Here is a 22,526-nt window from a genome sequence, read left to right on the forward strand (position 1 = left end):
TCTAAGGCTGATGTTCTAGGAAATTGTTCACATTCAACAGGAGGACACCAGGGGATGGCTCTGAGTGAGAGGCCAACTCCTGGATGTGGGCTTTTTTCCCTCTTTCTCAGTGTGTTCCTTTGATCAGATTTTCTGAAATCTCACAAAGAAACAAATGCTTAATCTCTAAAAATCACCTATAGCCCAGACAGGCTTTGAATCACAGATACCTTATTCATAGATGGGCCCTCACATAGCTTATCACACATGACCTCAGTGGCTGCCTCTATGAAATAGGTGGCTCCTATAACAGCATCAGGTTGTGTGGGGAAGGGCGGAGCTACCCACAGAGGCTTCAACAATGCTGGTGAAATTAAATCCCTCAATCTTAAACCCAACATGGACTATTGAATGGCAGCAAGAAAGACTGTGTGGTTTCTCTTGTGAATAGTAGCTTTTTTCCTCTGTACTTTCTTTAAAAAGATCTTATTTATTTATTTGAGAGAGAGCACGCATGAGCTAGTAGAGGGGGGAAGAGAAGAGGAGGGAATGAAAATCGAATTGGAAGCAGACTCTGCATGGAGAACAGAGCCTGACACGGGGCTCCATCCCACAACCCAGACATCATCAGGTCATGACCTGAGCCAAAACCAAGAGTTGGACGCTTAACCAACTAAGCCACCCAGGCACCTCTCTTCTATGTGCTTTTTAAAATGTCCTTTTTACAACCCAAATGGAGGGGGATTTGGTATCTAACAAAATGCATACATGTTTCTCTTTTGCCCCAGCAATCCCATTTCCAGCAATTTGCCCCTGAAGATATACCTCCAACAGTGTGAAACTGTATAGGCATTGAAATATGGTTAATAATTGCAAAATATTGGCAAAAATATCAGTTCCTATACATAGGCAGTGGTTGAATAAACTGTGGTACATTCGTTCAATGGAGTCCTACAAAGCCGTAGAAAGATCAATGCTATGAAATGATGAGGAGAGATTCCAGGACATATGTTAAGTGAAAAAAGGAAAGTGCACAGAAGTATCTGGCCCTAAAGGGTATTATGCTGAGTGAAATAAGTCCCACAGAAAAAGAGAAATGCTATATGATGTCACTTTACATGTGGAATCTAAAAAACAAAATAAACAAACACAGAAATAGACTCATAAATACGAAGAACAAACTGGTGGTTGCCAGAGGGGACAGGGATGGGGGATGCGTGAAATAGGTGAAGGGAATTAAAAAGTACAAGCTTCCAGTTATAAAATAAATAAGTCACAGAGATGAAAAGTATAGCATAGGGAACATAGTCAATAATATTGTATGGTGACACATGGTATGTACACTCATCATGGTGAGCATTGTATAATGTATAGAATTGTCAAATTGCTGTGTTGTATACCTGAAACTAATATAACATTGCATGTCAACTACACTTCAGTTACAAAAAGAGAAAAGTGGGGCCTGTGCCTGGCTCAGTCGGTATAACATGAGACTTAATCTTGGGGTTGTGAGTTCAAAGTCCCACACTGGGCATAGAGCTTACTTAAAAAATAAATAAATAATTTTTTTAAAAAAAGAGAAAAGTATCTACAGTATGCGACCCTTCATGTAAGAAATGAGAGGATTTAAGGAAACACATGTATTTGCATATCTTTACAAAAAGAAACATAGGAAGGATAAACCAACAACTATTAAATTTGGTTGCCTAGAGATGCTGGGAGGGAGCAGGCTAGAAAGAATAGAATGGAGAAGTGATACTTCCTTGAGTATACTGGTTGGTATATTTCTGACTTTCGAAACCATGCTAATGTTTTACACACTTAAAAAATAAATAAAATTGGGGCACCTGGGTGATGCAGTCAATTAGGAGTCTGACTCTTGGTTTTGGCTCAGGTTGTGATCTCAGGATCATGAGACTGAGCCTTATGTCCAGCTCCATGATCAGCACAGAGTCTGCTTGATATTCTCTTGCCCTCTGCCCTTCCCCTCTAAAATAAATAAATAACTCTTCTTAAAAATTAAAATAAATAAAATTAACAAGGATGGAGAGGATACTAAAAAGGACAAATTAACCTCCACTGTATTTCATTTTTTAAAAGATTTTATTTATTTATTTGACAAAGAGAGAGCATGCATGCAAGCAGGGGAGGTGGCAGGCAGAGGAAGAAGAAGAAGCAGGCTCCTTCCTGAGCAGGGAGCCTGACTCGGGGCTCAGGGTTTGATTCCAGGACCAATCCCAGGACTCTGGGATCACGACCCGAGCCAAAGGCAGATGCTCAACTGGCTGAACCACCCAGGCACCCCACCTTTACTGTATTTCAAACACAGCCTCACTTAAGGAGAGCAGGAAGAAGAACTAACCCAAGTAACTTTTGAATATGGTATCCATTAGGCTAAAGACAAAAAAGACTGTGACAAATATTGACCTTTAGTTGGTAGACTTGTCTTCCTCAGTAGTATTAGCTAGTGAATCTGAAACTACTAAATGTGTATCTTAGGATTGAGATAAGTAAATTCTTGTGGATAAAGAGAATCAGGATTCTCACTGCTGGAGAAGGGAGTTAAAAATACAGACAAGGAAAAGGCTAGGATGAACATTCTGGTGTTGGATTGTTATTGTAGATGCAGTGGGAACTCGTAGATTTTAATATATAAGCAAAAAGATAGATGTATGTATGGAATTACATACATGTGTGTATGGATTCACTATGTATATGCATCTATATTTACACTCTACCTCTGTCCTCTGAGAGGGCCTAGCATTAGCAACACCATAGAAGCAATGAGCACTTCTAGTACCTAGATCTTGGTTTCCTAAATGCCATTCTCCGCTAAAAGGAGAAACAAAAAATGGCTGACCCCAGGGCCATGACTGGGAAAGTACAAGATAAGCCTGAAACATTTCAATGTGCTCTAAAGGAAAGATGTACTCAAAAAAATGATGGAGATACGTCAAAAGGACACAGGAACCAACTGGAGGAGACTCCCATAGCCAAATCTAGAACAATTTGAGCATTAAAATAAATAGAGTTCTGTTCAACAAATGGTGCTGGGCAAACTAGATATCTACATGCAAAAGAATGGATTTGGACTCTTACATCACATCATATACAAAAATTAACTCAAAATAGACCAAACATCTAAATATAAAGGCCTTCTTAGAAGAAAGCTTCATGACATTGAGTTTGGTGATGATTTCTTGGATATGGTACCAAAAGCACAGGCAACAAAAGAAAGAATTGGTAAGTTGGCTATATCAAAATTAAAACCTTCTGGGGGGATCCCTGGGTGGCACAGCGGTTTGGCGCCTGCCTTTGGCCCAGGGCGCGATCCTGGAGACCCGGGATCGAATCCCACATCAGTGCATCGGTGCATGGAGCCTGCTTCTCCCTCTGCCTGTGTCTCTGCCTCTCTCTCTCTCTCTCTCTCTCTGTGACTATCATAAATAAATTTTAAAAAATTAAAAATAAATAAATAAATAAAACCTTCTGGGGATGGGATGCCTGGGTTGCTCAGTGGTTGGGCGTCTGCCTTCAGCTCAGGGCGTGATCCTAGAGTCTCAGGATCGAGGGCAACATCAGGCTCCCTGCATGGAGCCTGCTTCTCTCTCTACCTATGTTTCTGCCTCCCTGTGTGTGTATCTCTCATAAATAAATAAATAAAATCTTTAAAAAAACCCAAAAACCTCTGAGGTGCCTGGGTGGCACAGTCAGCTGAGCATTCAATTCTTGGTTTTGGCTCAGGTCGTGATCTCAGGATTGTGGAATCAAGCCCTACCTCAGGCTCTGTGCTTGGGATTCTCTCTTTCCCTCTTCCTCTGCCCCTCCCTCTTGTGCTCTCTCTCTCTCTAAAATAAATAAATACAATCTTTTAAAAACTTAAAAATTTCTGTGCATGAAAGGATACAATCAACAGAGAGAAAAGGCAACCCATGGAATGGAAGACAATATTTACAAAATATATATCTGATAAGAAGCTAATGTGCAGAATATATAAAGAACTTCTGCAACTCGACAACAACAAAAAACAAACAACTCCATTTTAAAATGAGCAAAGGACATTTCTCCAAAGAATATATATAAATGGAGCCAATAACCACATGAAAAGATGCTAAACATCACTCATTATTAGGGAAATACCAGTCAAAACCATAGTGAGATACCACCTCACACCCATTAGAATGGCTACTATGAGTAACAAAAAACAAGTGTTGGAGAGGATACCTTTGTTGGAACCCCTGTGAATGGAATGTAGGAATGTAAAATGGTACAGCCACTGTGTAAAACAGTATGGTAGTTCCTCAGAAAGTGAAATATGGAATTACTATAGGATCCAGCAATTCCATTTCTGGATATATACCCAAAAGAATTGAAAGGAAGGACTCAAAGGGGAGCCTGGGCGACTCAGATGGTTGAGCATCTACTTTCGGTTCAATAATCTTAGAGCCCTGGGATCGAGCCCCACTTCAGGCTCCCAGCCCAGTGGGGAGTCTGCTTCTCCCTCCACCTCTCCCTCTGCCTCTCCCTCTGCTTGTGCTCTCTCTGTCTCTCTGTCTCTCTCAAATGAATAAATTAAAAAATCCTTTTAAAAAAATAGGGATTCAGGGATCCCTGGGTGGCGCAGCGGTTTGGCGCCTGCCTTTAGCCCAGGGCGCGATCCTGGAGACTGGGATCGAATCCCACGTCGGGCTCCCGGTGCGTGGAGCCTGCTTCTCCCTCTGCCTGTGTCTCTGACTCTCTCTCTCTCTCTGTGACTATCATAAAAACAAACAAACAAACAAAAAAAAATAAAAATAAAAATAAAAAAATAAAAAAATAGGGATTCAGAGGTATTTGTATACCCATGTTCATAGTAGCATTATTCACAATAGCCAAAAAGTGGAAGCAACCCAAGCGTTTATGGATGGACGAATGAGTAAACAAAATGTGACATATACATACAATGGAATATTATTCAGTCTTTAAAAGGAAGGAAATTCTGACACATGCCTGAACCTGGAGAACATTAGGCTAAGTGAAATAAGCCAGTCACGAAAGGGCAAATACTATATGATCTCATTTATATGAAGTACTTAAAAGAGTTAAATTTTTAGAAACATAAAGTAGAATGGCAGTTGCCAGGGGCTGGAGGAGGAAATCCTGGTATTTAATGCATAGAGAGTTTAAGTTTGGGAGGATGAAAAATGTTCTGCAGATGAATGGTAGCGTCGGTTGTACAAGAATGTAAATATACTTAATATTACCAAACTGTACACTTAAAAATGGCTAAGACGGTAAACTCTATTGGGGCACCTGGCTGTCTCAGTCAGTGGAGCATGTGACTCTTGATCTCGGGGTTGTGGGTTCAAGCCCCACGTTGGGTGAGGGGTTACTTAAAATGTTTTTAAAACGTTAAAAGAGGGGATCCCTGGGTGGCTCAGCATTTGAGCACCTGCCTTCGGCCCAGGGCATGATCCTGGAGTCCCCGGATCAAGTCCCACATCGGGCTCCCTGCATTGAGCCTGCTTCTCCCTCTGCCTGTGTCTCTCTCTGCCTCTCTCTCTCTCTCTCTGTGTCTCTCATGAATAAATAAATAAAATCTTAAAAAAATAAATAAAACGTTAAAAGATAGTAAACTTTATGTGTGTTATATCACAATTTTAAAAACTATGCTCGGTGAGAGAAACAAGACACAAAAGATGATGTATCATATGATTTCATTTATATGAAATGTCCAGAATAAGCAAATCTATAGAGACATGAAGAGGTCAATGACATTGTCTAGGGCTGCCAAGGGCAGATGAGGAGTGACTGCTAATGGGCACAAGGTTTCTTTTTGGGGTGATTGAAATGTCCTAAAAATAGATTGTGGTGATCTTTACACCAGTCTATAAATCTATCTACCATTGCATTGTACAACTAACACAGGTGAGTTTTATAGTACTTAAATTATATCTCAATTAAGCTACTTTCATAAAGATAGGAACTGACGTTAATCTTTAAATTAAAAGAACTCATGAGTCTCATACTTTTTTTTAAGATTTTATTTATTTATTCCTGAGAGCCACAGAGAGAGGCAGAGACATAGGCAGAGGGAGAAGCAGGCTCCCTGCAAGGAGCCCAATATGGGACTCAATCCCAGTATGTCGAGATCACACCCTGAGCCGAAGGCATCCCATGAGTCCCATACTAATACAAATAAACAAATTAATAAATAAAGACATGGGAAGGAAGGGAAAACTCTTCCTTACCATAAAATCCCAGCTATACATGTAAAAGAAAACCATCACTTGGCCACCATCATAGTAGTAATTGCTTTGGGTAAGAATTACCAATGGATGCTACATTATTTTTTTAATATTTTATTTATTTATTCATGAGAGACACACACAGAGAGAGAGAGAGAGAGAGCAGAGACACAGGCAGAGGGAGGAGCAGGCTCCATGCAGGGAACCTGACGTGGGACTCAATCCCGGGTCTCCAGGATCAGGCCCTGGGCTGAAGGCGGCACTAAACCACTGAGCCACTCAGGCTGCCCCTGGATGCTAAATTATTAAGTAGAAATTTGAGGAACAGTAGGAGAGTTACATAATCTCAAAGTATGTCCTTACAAGGTACTCATTTATTTTTTAAATATTCTTTCTTTCTTATTTTTAAAATTCGCATAGCATATTATTAGTTTCAGAGGTAGAGTTCAGTGATTCATCAGTTGCATATAACACTGAGTGCTCCTCACATCACGTGCCTTCCTTAATGCCTGTCACCCAGTTACCCCATCCCCCCCACGCCCTCCCCTCCAGCAACCTTCAGTTTGTTTCCTATAATTAAGAGTCTCTTATGGTTTATCTCCCTCTCTGATTTCATCTTGTTTTATTTTTTTCCTGCCTTTGCCTATGCTCCTCTATTTTGTTTCTTAAATTTCACATATGAGTGAAATCATATAATTGCCTTTCTCTGATTGACTTATTTCACTTACCATAATACCCTCTAGTTCCATCAATGTCATTGTAAATGGCAAGATTTCTTTTTTGATGGTTGAATAATATTCCATTACACACACACACACACACACACACACACATCTTCTTTATCCATTCATTTGTTGATGAACATCTGGACTCTTTCCATAGTTTGGTTATTATAGACATTGCTGTGATAAATATTGGGGTGCAGGTGCCCCTTTCAATTACTACATTTGTATCTTTGGAATAAATATCTAGTAGTGCAATTGATAGGTCATGGGATAGCTCTATTTTAAACTTTTTGAGGAACCTCCATATTGTTTTCCAGAGTGGCTATACCAGCTTGCATTCCCACCAACAGGGTAAGGTTTCTCTGCATCCTCACCAACATCTGTTGTTTTCTGACTTGTTAATTTTAGCTGTTCTGAGAGGTGTGAGGTGGTATCTCATTGTGGTTTTTTAAAAAGATTTTATTTACTTATTTGACAGAGAGAGAGAGAACAAGCAGGGGGAACAGGAGAAGCAGGCTCCCTGCTGAGCAAGGAGCCTATATGGGGCTCGAGCCCAGGGCCAAAGGCAGACACTTAACCAACTGAACCACCCAAGCATCCCTCTTTGAGGTTTTGATTTGTATTTCCCTGATGCCAAGTGATGTTGAGCATTTTTTCATGTATCTGTTGGCCATTTGGGGTCTTTTTGGTTTTTTTAAGATTTTATTTATTCATGAGAGACACAGAGAGAGAGGCAGAGACATAGGCAGAGGGAGAAGCAGGCTCTCTACAAGGAGCCCAATGTGGGACTCTATCAAAGGACCCTTGGATCACAACCTGAGCCAAAGCAGATCCTCAACCACTGAGTCACCCAGGTGTGCCCTGTTGGCCATTTCTAAGTCTTCTTTGGAGAAATGTCTGTTCATATCTTCTGCCCATTTCTTGATTGGATTATTTGTTCTTTGGATGTTGAGTTTGTTAAGTTCTTTATAGATTTTGGATACTAGTCCTTTATCTGATAAGACATTTGCAAATATCTTCTCCCATTCTGTCTGTCGTCTTTTTTTTTTTTTTTTTTTTACTATTTCCTTTGCTGTGCAGAAGCTTTTTATCTTGATGAAGTCCCAGGAGTTCACTTTTGCCTTTGTTTCTCTTGCCTTTGGAGACATGTCTAACTGGAAGTTGCTGTGGCTGAGGTCACAGAGGTTGCTGCCTCTGTTCTCCTCTAGGATTTTGATAGATTCCTGTCTCACATTTAGGTCTATACAAGATACTCATTTAATTACAAAGGGAAAAAAAAAACAAAGGGGAAATAGTACCTTTACAATTGAGAAACCTGGAAGACACCACCTTAATCAAATGATCAAAGCTAACAACAATTTTGCAATTAACCAATACTTTGAGCTTTCAGATATGCTGAGAAGAACGCAGTCACTGCTGTGGAATTCCTGCCAAAAATGCATAATCCAAATCAAATTCTGAGGAAACATCAGATAAACCCAAATTGAAGGACATTCTTCCAAACTGCCCTGTGCTCTTCACAAACATTAAGATCATGCAAGTTAAGAGAAGACCAAGACATTGTTCCAGATTGAAAGAGATTAAAAAGACCTGATAACAGAATGTATCTTGTGACCTAGGATTTCCTTTAACTATAAAAGGACATGAGTGAAATAGGTGAAGGGGAGTAAGAGGTACAAACTTCCAGTTATAAAATAAATAAGTTACAGGAATGAAAGGTACAGCATAGGGAATAGAGTCAATAGTATTGTAATAACATTGCATGGTGACAGATGATAACTACACTTATAGAATAGTCAGATCACTGTGTGTACACCTGAAATTAACCATAACATTGTATATCAACTATGCTTTTTTGTAAAGGACATTATTGACACATTCACTAGGATGGCTATAATCGAAAAGTCAAATAACAGTGACTGCTGGTAAAGATGCGGATAAATTGGAACATTCATACTTTGCTGGTAGGAACGGAAGAAAATGAACTTGTTCTTAGGAAATTCATATTAAAGTATTCAGTTGAAAGTGTTTCATACCCTCAACTACTCCCAAATAGTTCAGAAAAAAATACAGATAGATATAGGGGCACCTGGGTAGCTCAGTTGGTTAAGCATCTGCCTTCAGCTCAGATCATGATCTCAGGGTCTTGGGATGGAGTCCCACATCAGGCTCACTGCTCAGCACGGAGTCTGCTTCTCCCTCTCCCTCTGTGCTCTCCCTCTCTTGCTCTCTAGTAAATAAATAAATCTTAGATAGATAGATAGATAGATAGATATAGATGATAGATATATAGAAGCAGAGACAGAAAGAAACAGAGATAAATGTGTTATTATTATGAGACTTGGTATTTTTTCCCATCTAATAAGTGAAAAATGGGATCTCATTGTCTTAATTTGCATCTCTTTAATTATGGGGAGACCATTTAAAATGCCCCAGAATCCATAATCTGGAATGACCACAAAGGCTAAAAGATTTAACAGATATGCCCACCCTCTATAAAGCTCTAGTGATAAAAATATGAAACACCACATCTAGTAGAGGTGAAATGGTATCTGTCGTTTTAATTTTGCATTTCACTGACAACTAAAGAGATCAGGTTATCTTTTCATATATTATACATTTTGGTCACTTCAAGTGTCCTCTGCTGTGCATTACCTATTTGTGTCCACTATCCATTTTTCTAGCGTGTTGTTTGACTTTTTCTTATTGATTTGTAGGTATCCTTTAGATGTCCTAGAGTCTATATGCTAGTTCTTTGTCACACACATCAAAAGACTAGATGGAAACAATCAAGTCTGTGAAGCTCAGGGTCACCTGTAGTGAGGATCTTCCAGTTTAAATGCTAGGTCTTACAACTAACGGAAATATTTCTGGCCTATGCTGTGGGTCATTCTTGACTCTACTCGAGTATGTTTGAAAACTAAGGAAGAAGGGCATCTGGGTGGCTCAGTGGTTGAGCCTCTGCCTTTGGCTCAGGTTGTGATTCCCCCGTCCTGCCGTAGAGTCCCACATCAGGTTCCCTGTAGAGAGCCTGTTTCTCCCTCTGCCTAAGTCTTTTTCTCTCTGTGTGTCTCTCATAAATCAATCAATCAATCTTACAAAAAACTGAGGAAGAAATTACAATGATAATTCAAAAATGCATGGTCTGTATTAAGGGAGAAGAATTAGTGTTTGTGCATCTGGACTATAATTATTCATCATATATATATATATATATGTTCTTGCTGTGTTAAACATTTTTCACTTGTAATACATGAATATTAATTTTATGAGTTAAATGTCTATTTAACTTTATGTTAACATCTTTTAAAGAGATAAAGCATCCATTTCTCTTCAACTGCTACTGGTATTTCCAAGCAAAGAAGTGATAATCCCCCTCTTCTGTTTAACAGAAAGGCACACTGAAGCCCAGGGAGTGGCTTGCCCAGCTTCATACTGGCAGGTATTAATCTGATTAGATCCTGTTTTCCTTAGCTCCTCAGGTCACGGTGGGGTCCAGCTTGACATGGGCTTCCTTCTCTCTTGCTACTCATGCTAAACATGCAGTATGTGCCCAATAAATGCCCCTTTGTAATAATAAACCTTTATCAGCCTAGGGACAGAGGGGAGTGTCCAGGCACTGCAGGGTAAGGAAGGTAGACAGCAGGTGTTGCATAAATCCTCAGTGTTGGTGCAGATAGAACCCAGGAGAAATCATTGTTGGGGGCACTGGAAGTGCCTTTTAAACATGCTCTCGGGATCCCTGGGTGGCTCAGCGGTTTGGCGCCTGCCTTTGGCCCAGGGCGCGATCCTGGAGACCCGGAATCGAATCCCACATCGGGCTCCCGGTGCATGGAGCCTGCTTCTCCCTCTGCCTGTGTCTCTGCCTCTCTCTCTCTCACTGTGTGCCTATCATAAATAAATAAAAAAAAATTAAAAAAAATAAACATGCCCTCTCCCGATCTATACCCTGTACTAGCCTCCCAGTTCACAGGAAACACTCTTTGCTGGGGTCACCCTCAGGCCAGGAGTGAGTCCAGTAGGGAGTAATGCAAGCATATCAGTTCTCAACGACAAGCCAAGTGCTCACGAGGAATCCCTAGGGGAAGCCCAGGCACCTAATTCCCACTCCTAGGTGACACAGTAATTATGCTTCTGGCCCGTCTCTGGGGGGTGGGCAGCCTTGGAGATTCCTTTAATTCCCTCACCGGATGGGGAAGGAGAGATCTCGATTTATTTTCCCATCTGTGAAACCAAGCGGGGGGGGGGGGGGGGGGGTGACAAAAGTGGCCAGAAGACCTGCGCGGGTGGGCAGTTTGGCCGGGAGTGGGCTTTCCTTCTCTCTCCCCATCTTTCCCATCTCAGCTTCCACGGATTATGAATTTGACGATTTGAAAGTTTCTTCCCGGACGGCCAGGAGACCTCGCGGCGCGAACCCTCAAGGGGCTGCGACAGCCCCAAGAGGCCGGATAGGTGCCGGCGCAAACGTTCCGCGCGCCGACGTCCTCCCGCGCCCGGCTGCTCTCAACCTCCCGCTCCTCCTTCCCTCTATCCTCTGGCTCCCCTCCTCCTCCGTCCCCGCCCCTCTCCTGCCCTCTCATTGGCCGAGCTGGCCGGCCGGGCCTCCCCGGGATTTAAAGGGCCCGCTCTCCGCGCCGCCCAGGGAGCCGCAGCTGGTCCCGGCCTTGCGGCCTGCGGGGGAGGCTGCCCGGAGGAGGCGGCGACGGTGGCGGCGGCAGTGCGTCCCCGGCCCCCAGGACCGCGGCTTCCTTCCTGCCAGGTAAGTCGCCGGCAGTGCGCGTGCGGCTGCCCCGCTCCCATCCCGAGCCGGCCTCCCCGCGCGGGTCTGCAGCGCGTGTCCTGGGGCCCCCTCTCCATCACCTTTCCCACTGCTCCAATTGCTTCATCCCCTACTGCCAACTTCACCTTCCTGCAGCTCCCGGGCCTGGGCAGAGCTTTGTTGGCGCCCGCAAGAGGCCAGGTGGGGGTGAGATGGGGCGCTCAGGGGATACAGGACACCCCCCACATCTGTAGAAGAAGAGATGCACACGGCCCCCGAGTGTCACAGGATCTCCCTCTTTGCCTTCCACACAGAGTGACTCTACCTTGGAAACCACGGAGCGCCCCCCCCCCCCATTTGATATGTGGGCCTAGAATGTACACCATTCAATTACATCGGACCCGGACTGTTCACAGCATACAAGAGACACAGGTCCTTCCTTCACCACCACAGGTCATGGGCTGTGTGTGTGCACCCAGGACACCCATCCATACACACAGTTCGTGGCTCAGTCTGATGTACCTGACATTCACACCCTCCTTCAGTCCCCTAGTACCGTATCTCCACAGGGACAGCCCCAAACTGAAAGATGAGTGTTCAAGTCCATCCTTTGAGCTGGTTCTGCCCCATGGACTTCCTGGCTCCCTCTGTGTCCCCACTTTGACAGGTCTATCCATCTGTCCATCCATCCGTGGGGGTCCGCAATGGCCACCTTCAGCCGCCAGGAATTCTTCCAGCAACTGCTACAGGGCTGTCTCCTGCCTACTGCCCAGCAGGGCCTTGACCAGATCTGGCTGCTCCTTGCCATCTGCCTCGCATGCCGCCTCCTCTGGAGGCTTGGTAAGTGCTTGCCACACTGTATGCCCCCACACCAGGCCATATCATACGTACCACATTCATCCATCCTAAGCCAACATTTTATCCTGCTGCATCTTGCCATGCCAAGCCAGACTCCAACATATCTAGCCCACCACATCCCAGCAGCCCCAGTGCCATTCCACTATACCACATTCTACTATGCCCAGCCACCCCATGCCCCACACCACATCAAGATACAGCCTGCCATGGCAAGCCACATCTTTCAGTATGCCTGGGTTCTGAGATTCTAGAAAGCTGAGGTTCTTGGATCTTGGGATCCTAAAATGTCTACATCCCAAGGTTACAAGATTTGGGGATGCTAATGTCCCAGGGCTATGGAATCCCAAAGTACCATGTTACAGGGCTTGGGCATTCTGACAAATTGAAATCCACACATTCTAGGCTTCCAAAAAGCTGGCATTATGGATTTCCAGAAGCAGGGCATAATGAGATTTCTGGATTGTAGGACTCTGGAATGTTTCCACAATCGTGGCAAGCCTATATCCAAATGACAAGATTCCAAGTTCCAAAGGTTCCCATAGGAGGCTGAGAATTTTGGAAATCTGGGATTCAAAGGTTCTCTACTTTCTTTTCTTTTCTCTTTTTTAAAGTTAATTTTTTTTGTCATCTGTACACGCAATATGGAGTTCGAACTCATGACCCGAGATCACGAGTTGCATGCTCCACCCACAGAGCCAGCTAGGCACCCCCCTCCCTATTTTCTTTTATTTTAAGTGGATGGTTTTTTTCCCCCCAGGTTCATCATTTTGAAATATTTCAAAGTTACTGAAAAGTTAAGCTGAATCATGTTACGAGCACCCATATATGCACTACCAGATTCTCCAACTGTCAACATCATGACATGTTAGCTCTATCTTTCTATCTACCTATCATCTTCCTGAATCGTGTGAAGAATGTGTTGACACTTCACCCCAAATCTTTCAGTGTGTGCCCCCAAAGAACAAGGACATCCCCCCCCAACAAGCACACCCTCAACCATCACCCCTCAAGAAATTTACTCTGGGTCCAGGAATAATTATCTAACATAAGTAGATATTCAGATTTCCCCCACGGTTCCCAAAATGTCCTTTATAGACCTTTCTTCTTAAACCCGGGCCCTGCCACCCCTCCGGCTCCCCAAGCCCCACTTCGGGCCCCCTGCAGTCTCACCACATTCCAGCCTCTAGGCCTTTGTCCATGTTGTGCCCTCTGCAGAGATGCCCTTGCTCCCTACCAGCCCACCCAACTTCCCTTTCTTGTTCTCTCTCTCTCTCTCTCTCTCTGTCACCGGAAGGGTTGCCGTCCTACCTGAAGCATGCGAGCACCGTGGCAGGTGGATTCTTTAGCCTCTACCACTTCTTCCAGCTGCACATGGTTTGGGTCGTGCTGCTCAGCCTCCTGTGCTACCTCGTGCTGTTCCTCTGCCGACATTCCTCCCATCGAGGCGTCTTCCTCTCCGTCACCATCCTCATCTACCTGCTCATGGGGTATGGGTGTGAGTCGTCATCCCCGCGCCCTCAGCAAAAGGGCCAGCGGGACCCCAGGCTACAGCTGGCGAGGCTGTCCAGGACAGGGAGGGCATAGGGTATTCCTGGAGGTGGAGGGGGGCAGGAGTCTGGGAGACTTGTTCTTTCTGGAGGCTGCGCGGGACAGGCTGGGCTTGGGCTCCCCCTGGAGGAGGGAGTCCTGGAGAATTATTCCTCCAGGAGATTGTGCAGGAAAGGTTAGGGAGGGGGATAGAACCATCTCCGCACCTTGGTTTCCCTGCTCCGTGGTCCTGAGACCATGGGAGTCATGAAGCCAAGACCACCTTTTTTTTTTTCCTTAGTGAGATGCACATGGTGGATACCGTGACATGGCACAAGATGAGAGGTAGGCAGCCCTGGCCCTCTCACCTGCCCCAGTCCTCCTGTCCTGCTCCACAGCTCCTAATGCCCCAACCCTGTCTTTCCTTCCCCACTTTTCTCCCACATCTGCCCACCCTGGTGGATGTGCAGGCCTCCGATTCCCCTTATATCCATGTCTCTCTCTCCCATGCCTTCCCCCTCCCGTCTGTCTGTCCTTTCTCCTGGCACTTGAGTAAAGGCATCTGCTTGTCCCGGGCCCACCTGCTCACCTGCCTGTCTGACACTGGGCCCACCCATCCACCCTTGTACTCCTCTTTTCCTCCCTGCTCTCCCCTGGTGCGCCCCACCCCCCCCCCACGCGGACCTGCTCTTCGCCTGTCCACTTGACTGTGGGCCCCACACATAGGGGCCCAGATGATCGTGGCCATGAAGGCGGTGTCTCTGGGCTTCGACCTGGACCGGGGCGAGGTGGGTGCGGTGCCCTCGCCCATGGAGTTCATGGGCTACCTCTACTTCGTGGGCACCATCGTCTTTGGGCCCTGGATATCCTTCCACAGCTACCTGCAGGCTGTCCAAGGCCGCCCACTGGTGAGGTCCTGGGTGGACAGGTGGGCAGGGACTGCGGGAGCCACCACGGGGCAGTGTTCATGGAGCCTTGATCCCCACAGAGCCGCCGCTGGCTGCAGAAGGTGGCCCGGAGCCTGGCGCTGGCCCTGCTGTGCCTTGTGCTGTCCACCTGTGTGGGCCCCTACCTCTTCCCATACTTCATCCCCCTCGACGGTGACCGCCTCCTTCGCAAGTGAGCACAGCCTTCAAGGCCTTTACCCAACGGTGCGGGGGTTGGGTAGGGACCTGGGGTCACCCCAGCTCTGAGCCGGTCTCTTAATTCTTCTATCTGTCTTCTGTTACTACAGCAAGAAACGCAAAGCCAGGTAAATGAGGGCAGGTGCTAAGGGCAAGTGGGGCTGACTGGGGGCTGGGGGCGCAGTCTGTGGCCGGTTTGTTCTGGGAGTCCGAGACTGTCTGACCTTCTATCCCGTGACTAGACAGAAACCGTTTGACCAAGATCGGCTCTGTGACTGTGTGACTGACTCTCCAACACAAAACTGAGTCTGGCTATCCACCCATTCCATTGTTGGGGGGGAAGTCACGTGACTACCGTGGGGAGGGACGAGTATGTATCGGTGGGTGATGCCGACCTGACTGTGACTCTGGCAAGGGGTGTCTATGGGTTGTTTGCCTGTCAGCCACTCACTCTCTTGTGGGACTGGTATTCTGGCTGTCCAGCTGTGCCACTGTCAGTGATGGGATGTGTACCTGTCACTGGATCAGATAAAGTGGGGTCATCTGAGACTGCCTGGGAATGGGTCCGAACTATAGTCTGTTGTGTGCCTATCTATGATGAATTCCGCCTGTGAGTCCGCCTTCTCTGGCTGCCTGGTGTTGTCTAGCTGAGGGGCCATGACTAAATGGGTGTCTGTGCCTGTCAGTGGGACTGACCATCCACCTCTAGCATGACTAGGATTTCATCCAAGCTGTTTGAGTTCATGACCCAGTGCCCCACTTGCTGGCCACTGATCATGTCTGATGCTGAATGAGGCTCCCAAAGGGTGGAATGGCTTGCCCAGTGTCACCCAGCTCCACAGCCAGGCATTACTCCCAGGCCTGATTCCAGAACTTACACATTTTCCTGGATGCTGGCTGTTTTTCATCATGTCTGATTGTGCAACTGAGAGGATGACTGTCTCGAGGGTAGCAGGGTACTTGGTTTGGTGGTATCTGTGCCTAAATAAAGGACTCTGGTGTGTCTTATGGTCACTGAATCCGACTGGAGAGCTATGAGGCTGGGAGTCTGATGGTGTTTGTGTCTGGCCACGAGGCTGTGTCAGTGTGTAGCACGTTGAGTTCAGGCCTCTGACAGTGTGGCTGCTGGGTCTGGATGTCTGGCCACGTGAGGCTATAGGACCATGTCATTTTTTTAAAAAGGATTTTATTTATTTATTTGAGAGAGAGAGAGAGAGGCAGTGCACGTGCACAAGAAGGATGAGGGTAGAGGGAGAAGGAGAAGCAGTCTCCCTGCTGAGCAGGGAGCCCCGCTGATGTGGGCACTCGATCCCAAGACCCCTGGGATTGTGACCTGAATCGAAGGCAGATGCTTAACCGACTGAGCCAACCCAGGTGCCCCAGGACTGTGTCACATTGCAAGGCAGCTCACACATCTGTTTGAGGCATGTGAAACTAACAGACGGTGTATGTATGCATGTGACTATCATAGTACACCTCTTTTGCTGCCATGTTTGTCTTGTCTTGTCTTGTCTTGTCTACAAACAACTCCGGCAGGCCTCCAGGTCCTCTCTGACTCTCTTTCCTTTCTCCTCTGCTGCCTTTCTGACCCCCGGGGGCCCTAGGGGCACCATGGTAAGGTGAGTCTGCAGAGTGGGGCTGGGGATGCTGACATGAGGTGGGTGTCATGCTGTGGCCTAGAAATGATCCCTCTCTCCCCTACTACTTTCTCCCCAGGTGGCTGCGAGCCTACGAGAGTGCTGTCTCCTTCCACTTCAGCAACTATTTTGTGGGCTTTCTGTCCGAGGCCACGGCCACGTTGGCAGGGGCTGGCTTCACCGAGGAGAAGGATCACCTGGAATGGTGGGGAGGGCTGGGGGGCCCCCTCTCCCACAGGGTGCTGCCTAGAGGAGCTTCAGGGAGGGGGGAGGGAGTCCCAGGGGAGGGAACAGCCAAGACAAAAGTATGGAGGTTCAATGGATGGGTGAGACCCCGAATGAATTTGCATGTCTCTTTTGCCTACAGGGACCTGACGGTATCCAAGCCACTGAACGTGGAGCTGCCCCGGTCCATGGTGGAAGTTGTCACAAGCTGGAACCTACCCATGTCTTATTGGCTAAATAACTGTGAGTCCCCAAGCCATCATTCCAAGAGAGTTGGGAGTCTTCAATCCAGGCCCTTTCCCGTTCATATAACAAACATTTACTGAGAACCTATTGTGTACTAGGCACTGGAGATACTGCAGTGACCAGAAAAAAACAAAAACAAAAACCGAAGTGCCTGCCTCTGGGGAACTGGCATTTTTGTAGGGAGAGCAGACAGTAAGAGAAAAGAAAATACAAAGTTCAAGTGGTGTCAGGTGCTATGGTTAAAAAAAAAAATGAAGCCGATAAAGATGATCTGGGAGTGTTGGCAGGAGTCCAGGGCAGGGGGAGTGTTGCAATTTTAAATAAATTAACCAGAGAAAGTCCCAGAGAGGAGGTGACATTTGAACAAAGACCTGAACAAGATGAAATATTAAGCAGTGCCAATGTGTGGGGGAGGAGTGTAACAGATGGTGGGAACAGCCAGTACAAAGGCCCTGAGGCAGCACACCTGGCACATTTGAGGAATAGGGAGGAGACCAGTGCAGTGGGAGCAGAGTGAGCAAGGGGATCAGTGGCAGGAGGTGAGGTCAGAGAGCTGACAAGGTCCTGTTCCTATAAGGCTTCACTGGCCATGGGGAGGATTTTGGCTTTTTCTCTGAGAAATGGAGCCATAGCAGGGATCTAAGCACAGGAAGACTAAGGCCTGGCTTGGGTTGTAACAGGACTTTCTGGCTGCTATGAGAGCAGATGGGAAGCAGACAAGGGTGGTGGAAGCAGTGAGGAGGCCCCTGCAGTAGTCCAAGCAAGCAATGGCAGTGGTGGCAGTGGATGTGGAGAAGAGAGGTCAGATTCTGGATAAATTCTGAAGGTGGAACTGACAGGCTTTGCCGAGAGTTTGCTTGTGGGGATGGAGGGAGGGCAGCGCAAGGGTGATTCTAGATTTTGTCCCTGAGGAACTGTAAGAGTAGAGTTGACATTGGCTGAACTTGAGGACACTATAGGAGGAGCAGGTTGGGTGGGAAGATCAGGAGGTAAGTTTTGGACATGTGTAGTTTGAGGCCATTATAAAGATTTTTGTTCTGGGGGGCTCCAACAGGTTGTGGGTTCCTTGCTTTGCCCTATAGCCCCCCAGGAAGGGCAGAGGGGATGCCAAGAGACTCTTGACCTGCATCTCCCCCTTCCAGATGTTTTCAAGAATGCTCTACGCCTGGGGACCTTCTCAGCCGTGCTGGTCACCTACGCAGCCAGTGCCCTCCTGCACGTGAGCTGGGCAGAGCGGGACGTGGGGTTGGGAGAGCTGGACAGGGTTGGCAGGGCCTCCTCCTTATTCACCTCCTTGCCCCCTGGGCCTTCCAGGGCTTCAGCTTCCATTTGGCTGCGGTGCTGCTGTCCCTGGCATTTATCACTTATGTGGAACATGGTGAGTGCAGAACGCAACCCAGCAGATGGGATGGAAGGTAGGGGCAGGGCTAGAACCACTATCGCCTGAGGCTAACCTGACCACCCCCTTACCTCCTGGCCCCTGCCCTAGTCCTCCGGAAGCGCCTGGCTCGGATCCTCAGTGCCTGCGTCTTGTCGAAACGATGCCCACCGAACTGTTCGCACCAGCATCGCTTGGTGAGGGTTCAGCCCGGTCAACCTTATGCCCAATACTCCCCCTCAAAAATGTTACTTTGGGGTGCCCAGCTTCCTCTTCTGGTGCCTGAGCCATCCCCGGAACCTCACTTCTATTCACTGGCACCCATTTCTTTCACATTTATCAAGCACCTGCTGTATACACACCTGGCATTTGTTCCCCACCCCACCCCCCGTGAACATTTATTGAGCACCTGCTGGCATCAGGCACTGCTCTAGGCCTCAGAGACACAGTGGTAAACAAAACAGTTTGTCCCTATGGGACAAACATTTTAACAGATGAGACCGTACATGTGTAAAGAGTCAGTAAAGTATAATAGTTTTTTTGGATTGTGATTAATGCCAAGGAGAAAAGACATAAGGGAAAGGGCAGGAAGTATGGAGGGGGGTGAGTGGTTTCAATTTTGAATAGGGAGATTGACTTTTGAGTTCTTTAACTGAAGGAGATGGGGAAGAGAAGCGTTCCAGGCAAGGAGAGAACAAGCGGTGTAAACGCTCTGAGATGGGAGAGAGCCTGGAATATTTGTCGAACAAGGAGACCAGCATGGCTTTAACAGCCAAGCAAGAAGGGGAGAGTGGTGGGTTCTCTGGGTCATGGTGGGGATTTGTTCTTTTCATTGTCTGCAATGAGAAATCCTGGGCCACCTCAGATAATCTCTCCCACCCAGCAACTGATGTTTATCACCATAAACCCCCAATGCAAGCCACTCCATTCTTCCTCCTCTGCCTGAACATTCACATCTCCCTACCCCAGATGCAGATGCCCTCACGCTAATAGTACCCTCATCCTTGAATACCTCTTGAGCACCCATGGGAAGATCCAAACCATTTTTCCTACCACAGGGGGTGCCCTGTGCCCTGGATGTCCTGATTCCTGGGACCCACTGTGCCTTGTGCATTTACCTGGGCTCCCCTGCCCAGGTGGGGCTGGGGTACAGTGAGCAGATCCAGCTGCCAAGCATATCCATCTGTCCCCCACAGGGCCTGGGGGTACGAGTCTTAAACCTGCTCTTTGGGGCCCTGGCCATCTTCCACCTGGCCTACCTGGGCTCCCTGTTTGATGTCGATGTGGATGACACCACAGAGGAGCAGGTGAGGTGGGACCCTGGGCTGGAGGTTACTTAGGGATGTGCTTCCTGCTCATGGGAACCATGAGAACAAAGGTGAAGAGGCCGAGGCATTGAGGATCTCGTGTCACGTGTCTAGCTTGTGAAGCTAGTGTTCCTTGGTCCTTCTTTCCCATGGCCCTTCTGGTTGATTTGTCCTGTTAGGGCTTTTATTAGAGTGAAATGTGCAAACTATGGTTTTTATTTTTACTTATAAAATTTATGTTATAGAGATGGAGTGAAAAATCCAGGTTTTAACTTTTCAAAATATTTTATTTATTTGAGAGAGAGAGAGAGAGAGAACATGAGTAGGGGGAGGGGCAGTGGGTGAGGGAGAAGCCGGCTCCCTGCCAAGCAAGGAACCCGACTCCACTCTGGGCTCCACTTGGGGCTCCATCCCAGGACCCCAGAATCATGACCTGAGGTGAAGGCAGCCTCTTAACCGATTGAGCCACCCAAAGGGCCCCAGGTTTTACTTTAAAAAAAAATTAATTCTTTCACCATATATTTATTTAGGTAGAATTCACAAAGTTTCTTTCTCCTTTAATTAAAGAAGTATTTTTACTCAGGTCAAGTGTGCAAACTCTGGATTCTGCTTTAAAAATGTACATTAAAATCTATATACTATTTTTATTCATGTGGAGTATGCATATTCTAGATTTTCCTCCTTTCTAAAGGAAAGACAATTTTAAAAATACTGTTTCTTCCTCTGGCTCCTGCAGGATCCAGGTTTTGCTTCTCTTTTAGTTGAATTTTTTATTTTTAATTGAAAATAAAACTTTTATTTCATAGTTTGTCATTAAAAACAATTTTTAATCTTCACTCAGGTTGAGTGTGCAAAATCTGGGTTTTATTTTTATTAAGACATTTAAAAATAGTTAATGCACATATCACAAAGTTCAAAAACAAAACAGTATCCAAGATTTTCAGGGAAAAGTCTTGCTCCTACTGTCTACTTCCTGCCCTCTTACAGGTAACTACTTTTATTCATCTTATTAAAATATCCTTTTAAAGTGTAAGCTCAATAAACAAATATAAATATATATTTTAATTCCCTTCCCCACCCCAGTTTTTATCCTAAGGTGACTCATGAATGGTACTGTTCTGCATGTCACTTTTTTCACATAATAATTCTTGAAAATCTTCCACATAAGTATGTGGCATGTCCTCATTCATTTGTTTCCATTGCGAGGATATGACAACATCACACAGTGTAGTTTGTCCCTTGTCACTGAACACCCAGATGATTTCCAGCCCTTTCCTATTGCAAGTGGTGCTGCAGCAAGTAACAATACCCTTGTACCCATTGTGGATTCACACAGGTGCAGTCAAAACTATAGGATCTATCCTTGATAGTTACAATGGAGAAGTTACCTTTTTGCCTCCCTCCAGCAATGTGTGACCATACCTGTCGCCCTACCGACAGAGTGCCTCTCAGATTTCCTGGATATGTTTGCCGGGTTGAGAGGAAGAAAATTAGGAATGAGGCTAAGTATCTTTTCATATGTTTAAGAGCCACTGGGGTTTTATACTCAGTGAAAATGGCATACTCCCCTCCTTTGCCAGTTTTTTTTATTCTTTTTGAAAAATCAATTCCTAGAAGCTCCTTCTGTATTAGGGAGAATACTGGTCAGAGAGTGGAATTGCCTTGTTTTGTTTTTAAAATAATTTTGAAAGAAAAAGAAAACATGAAAGAAAAAAAACCCCACCTAAATCTGCTTATCTTTCATACGTACCCAGTCTCTTCTCTGGAGCCTCACCTAGGGTGACCATGGAGTCACAGAACTGTCCTTGAGCAAAGGATGGGTTTTCCTGAGGCCTTTTTTTGTTCTTGCCAAGTGGGACTGTCACCTCTTTCTCTCCCACAGGGCTACGGCATGGCATACACTGTCCACAAGTGGTCAGAGCTCAGCTGGGCCAGTCACTGGGTCACTTTTGGATGTTGGATCTTCTATCGTCTCATAGGCTGAGGCACCCCTGTGGACCCACATAGCTTCCTCAAGATTCCTCCTCAGGGTGCCAGCCCTGATGGGAGATGAGGGAAGGCCCTATCTCTAAGTCTTGACCCCTCTCCATCCTTGATCCCCCTGACACCCCTACACACACACACACACACACACACACACAATTTCCATGCCTGTCGATCCCCACTACACCACAAGGCGGGAAGGGGGTGGTCCCTGCTGGGGCCTAGAGATGGAGGATGCTTGGGGAAGCAGAGAGGGGTAGATCCAGGGCCTCCCCGCCTTCCTTCTCCCTTTTTATATACAGTTTGTTATTGTCAAATAAAAGTAGGAAAGATACAAAAGGCTCTTTCTTCACTGCTCAGTGGGGAATAGGATCGACTGAGGAATGGGCACAGTATGGATAAAGGTTTAGAAATTGGAAATCATTAAGAGGGAGCAGGTTGTGATCACTTCCTGGTTAATTTGTTATTGCTCAGTTTTGGATGATGAGCCTGAGGACTGCACAGCTTGATTTCAGTGGAGCTAGGACAGACTAGATAATTGGATGGGGCGC

The 22,526-nt window shown here is 46.2% G+C and overlaps 1 protein-coding gene across 6 annotated transcripts; it reads left to right on the forward strand.

Annotated features, from left to right (window-relative positions):
- Positions 1–11,532: 11,532 nt before the first annotated feature.
- On the forward strand, positions 11,533–22,314 carry PORCN (porcupine O-acyltransferase). Of its 6 annotated transcripts, XM_025468761.3 has the most exons (16): positions 11,537–11,690; positions 12,005–12,122; positions 12,358–12,530; positions 13,843–14,035; positions 14,377–14,420; positions 14,802–14,983; positions 15,064–15,194; positions 15,310–15,327; positions 16,804–16,818; positions 16,916–17,041; positions 17,204–17,304; positions 18,450–18,526; positions 18,622–18,685; positions 18,797–18,882; positions 19,882–19,992; positions 21,875–22,314. In XM_025468761.3, the coding sequence occupies exons 3-16, from the start codon at positions 12,395–12,397 to the stop codon at positions 21,974–21,976; spliced, it is 1,386 nt and encodes a 461-aa protein (XP_025324546.1). In that variant the 5' UTR covers positions 11,537–11,690; positions 12,005–12,122; positions 12,358–12,394; the 3' UTR covers positions 21,977–22,314. The 6 variants fall into 6 exon arrangements, with proteins under 6 accessions (XP_025324545.1, XP_025324549.1, XP_025324547.1 ...); XM_025468760.3 differs by lacking the exon at positions 12,005–12,122 and having other exon boundaries at positions 11,533–11,690; XM_025468764.3 differs by lacking the exons at positions 12,005–12,122; positions 19,882–19,992 and having other exon boundaries at positions 11,533–11,690.
- Positions 22,315–22,526: the final 212 nt, after the last annotated feature.

Source organism: Canis lupus, chromosome X, assembly GCF_003254725.2.
Source record: "Canis lupus dingo isolate Sandy chromosome X, ASM325472v2, whole genome shotgun sequence".
Classification (NCBI taxonomy): Eukaryota; Metazoa; Chordata; class Mammalia; order Carnivora; family Canidae; genus Canis; species Canis lupus.

Bases quoted from the DNA above. Each gene is read 5' to 3' on its own strand.
- PORCN (XM_025468760.3), top strand. From the start codon at position 12,395: ATGGCCACCTTCAGCCGCCAGGAATTCTTCCAGCAACTGCTACAGGGC. The intron at 14,036-14,376 runs GTATGGGTGTGA...TTTTTTCCTTAG, and splicing joins CTCATCTACCTGCTCATGGG to TGAGATGCACATGGTGGATA. The intron at 18,883-19,881 runs GTGAGGGTTCAG...TGTCCCCCACAG, and splicing joins GTTCGCACCAGCATCGCTTG to GGCCTGGGGGTACGAGTCTT.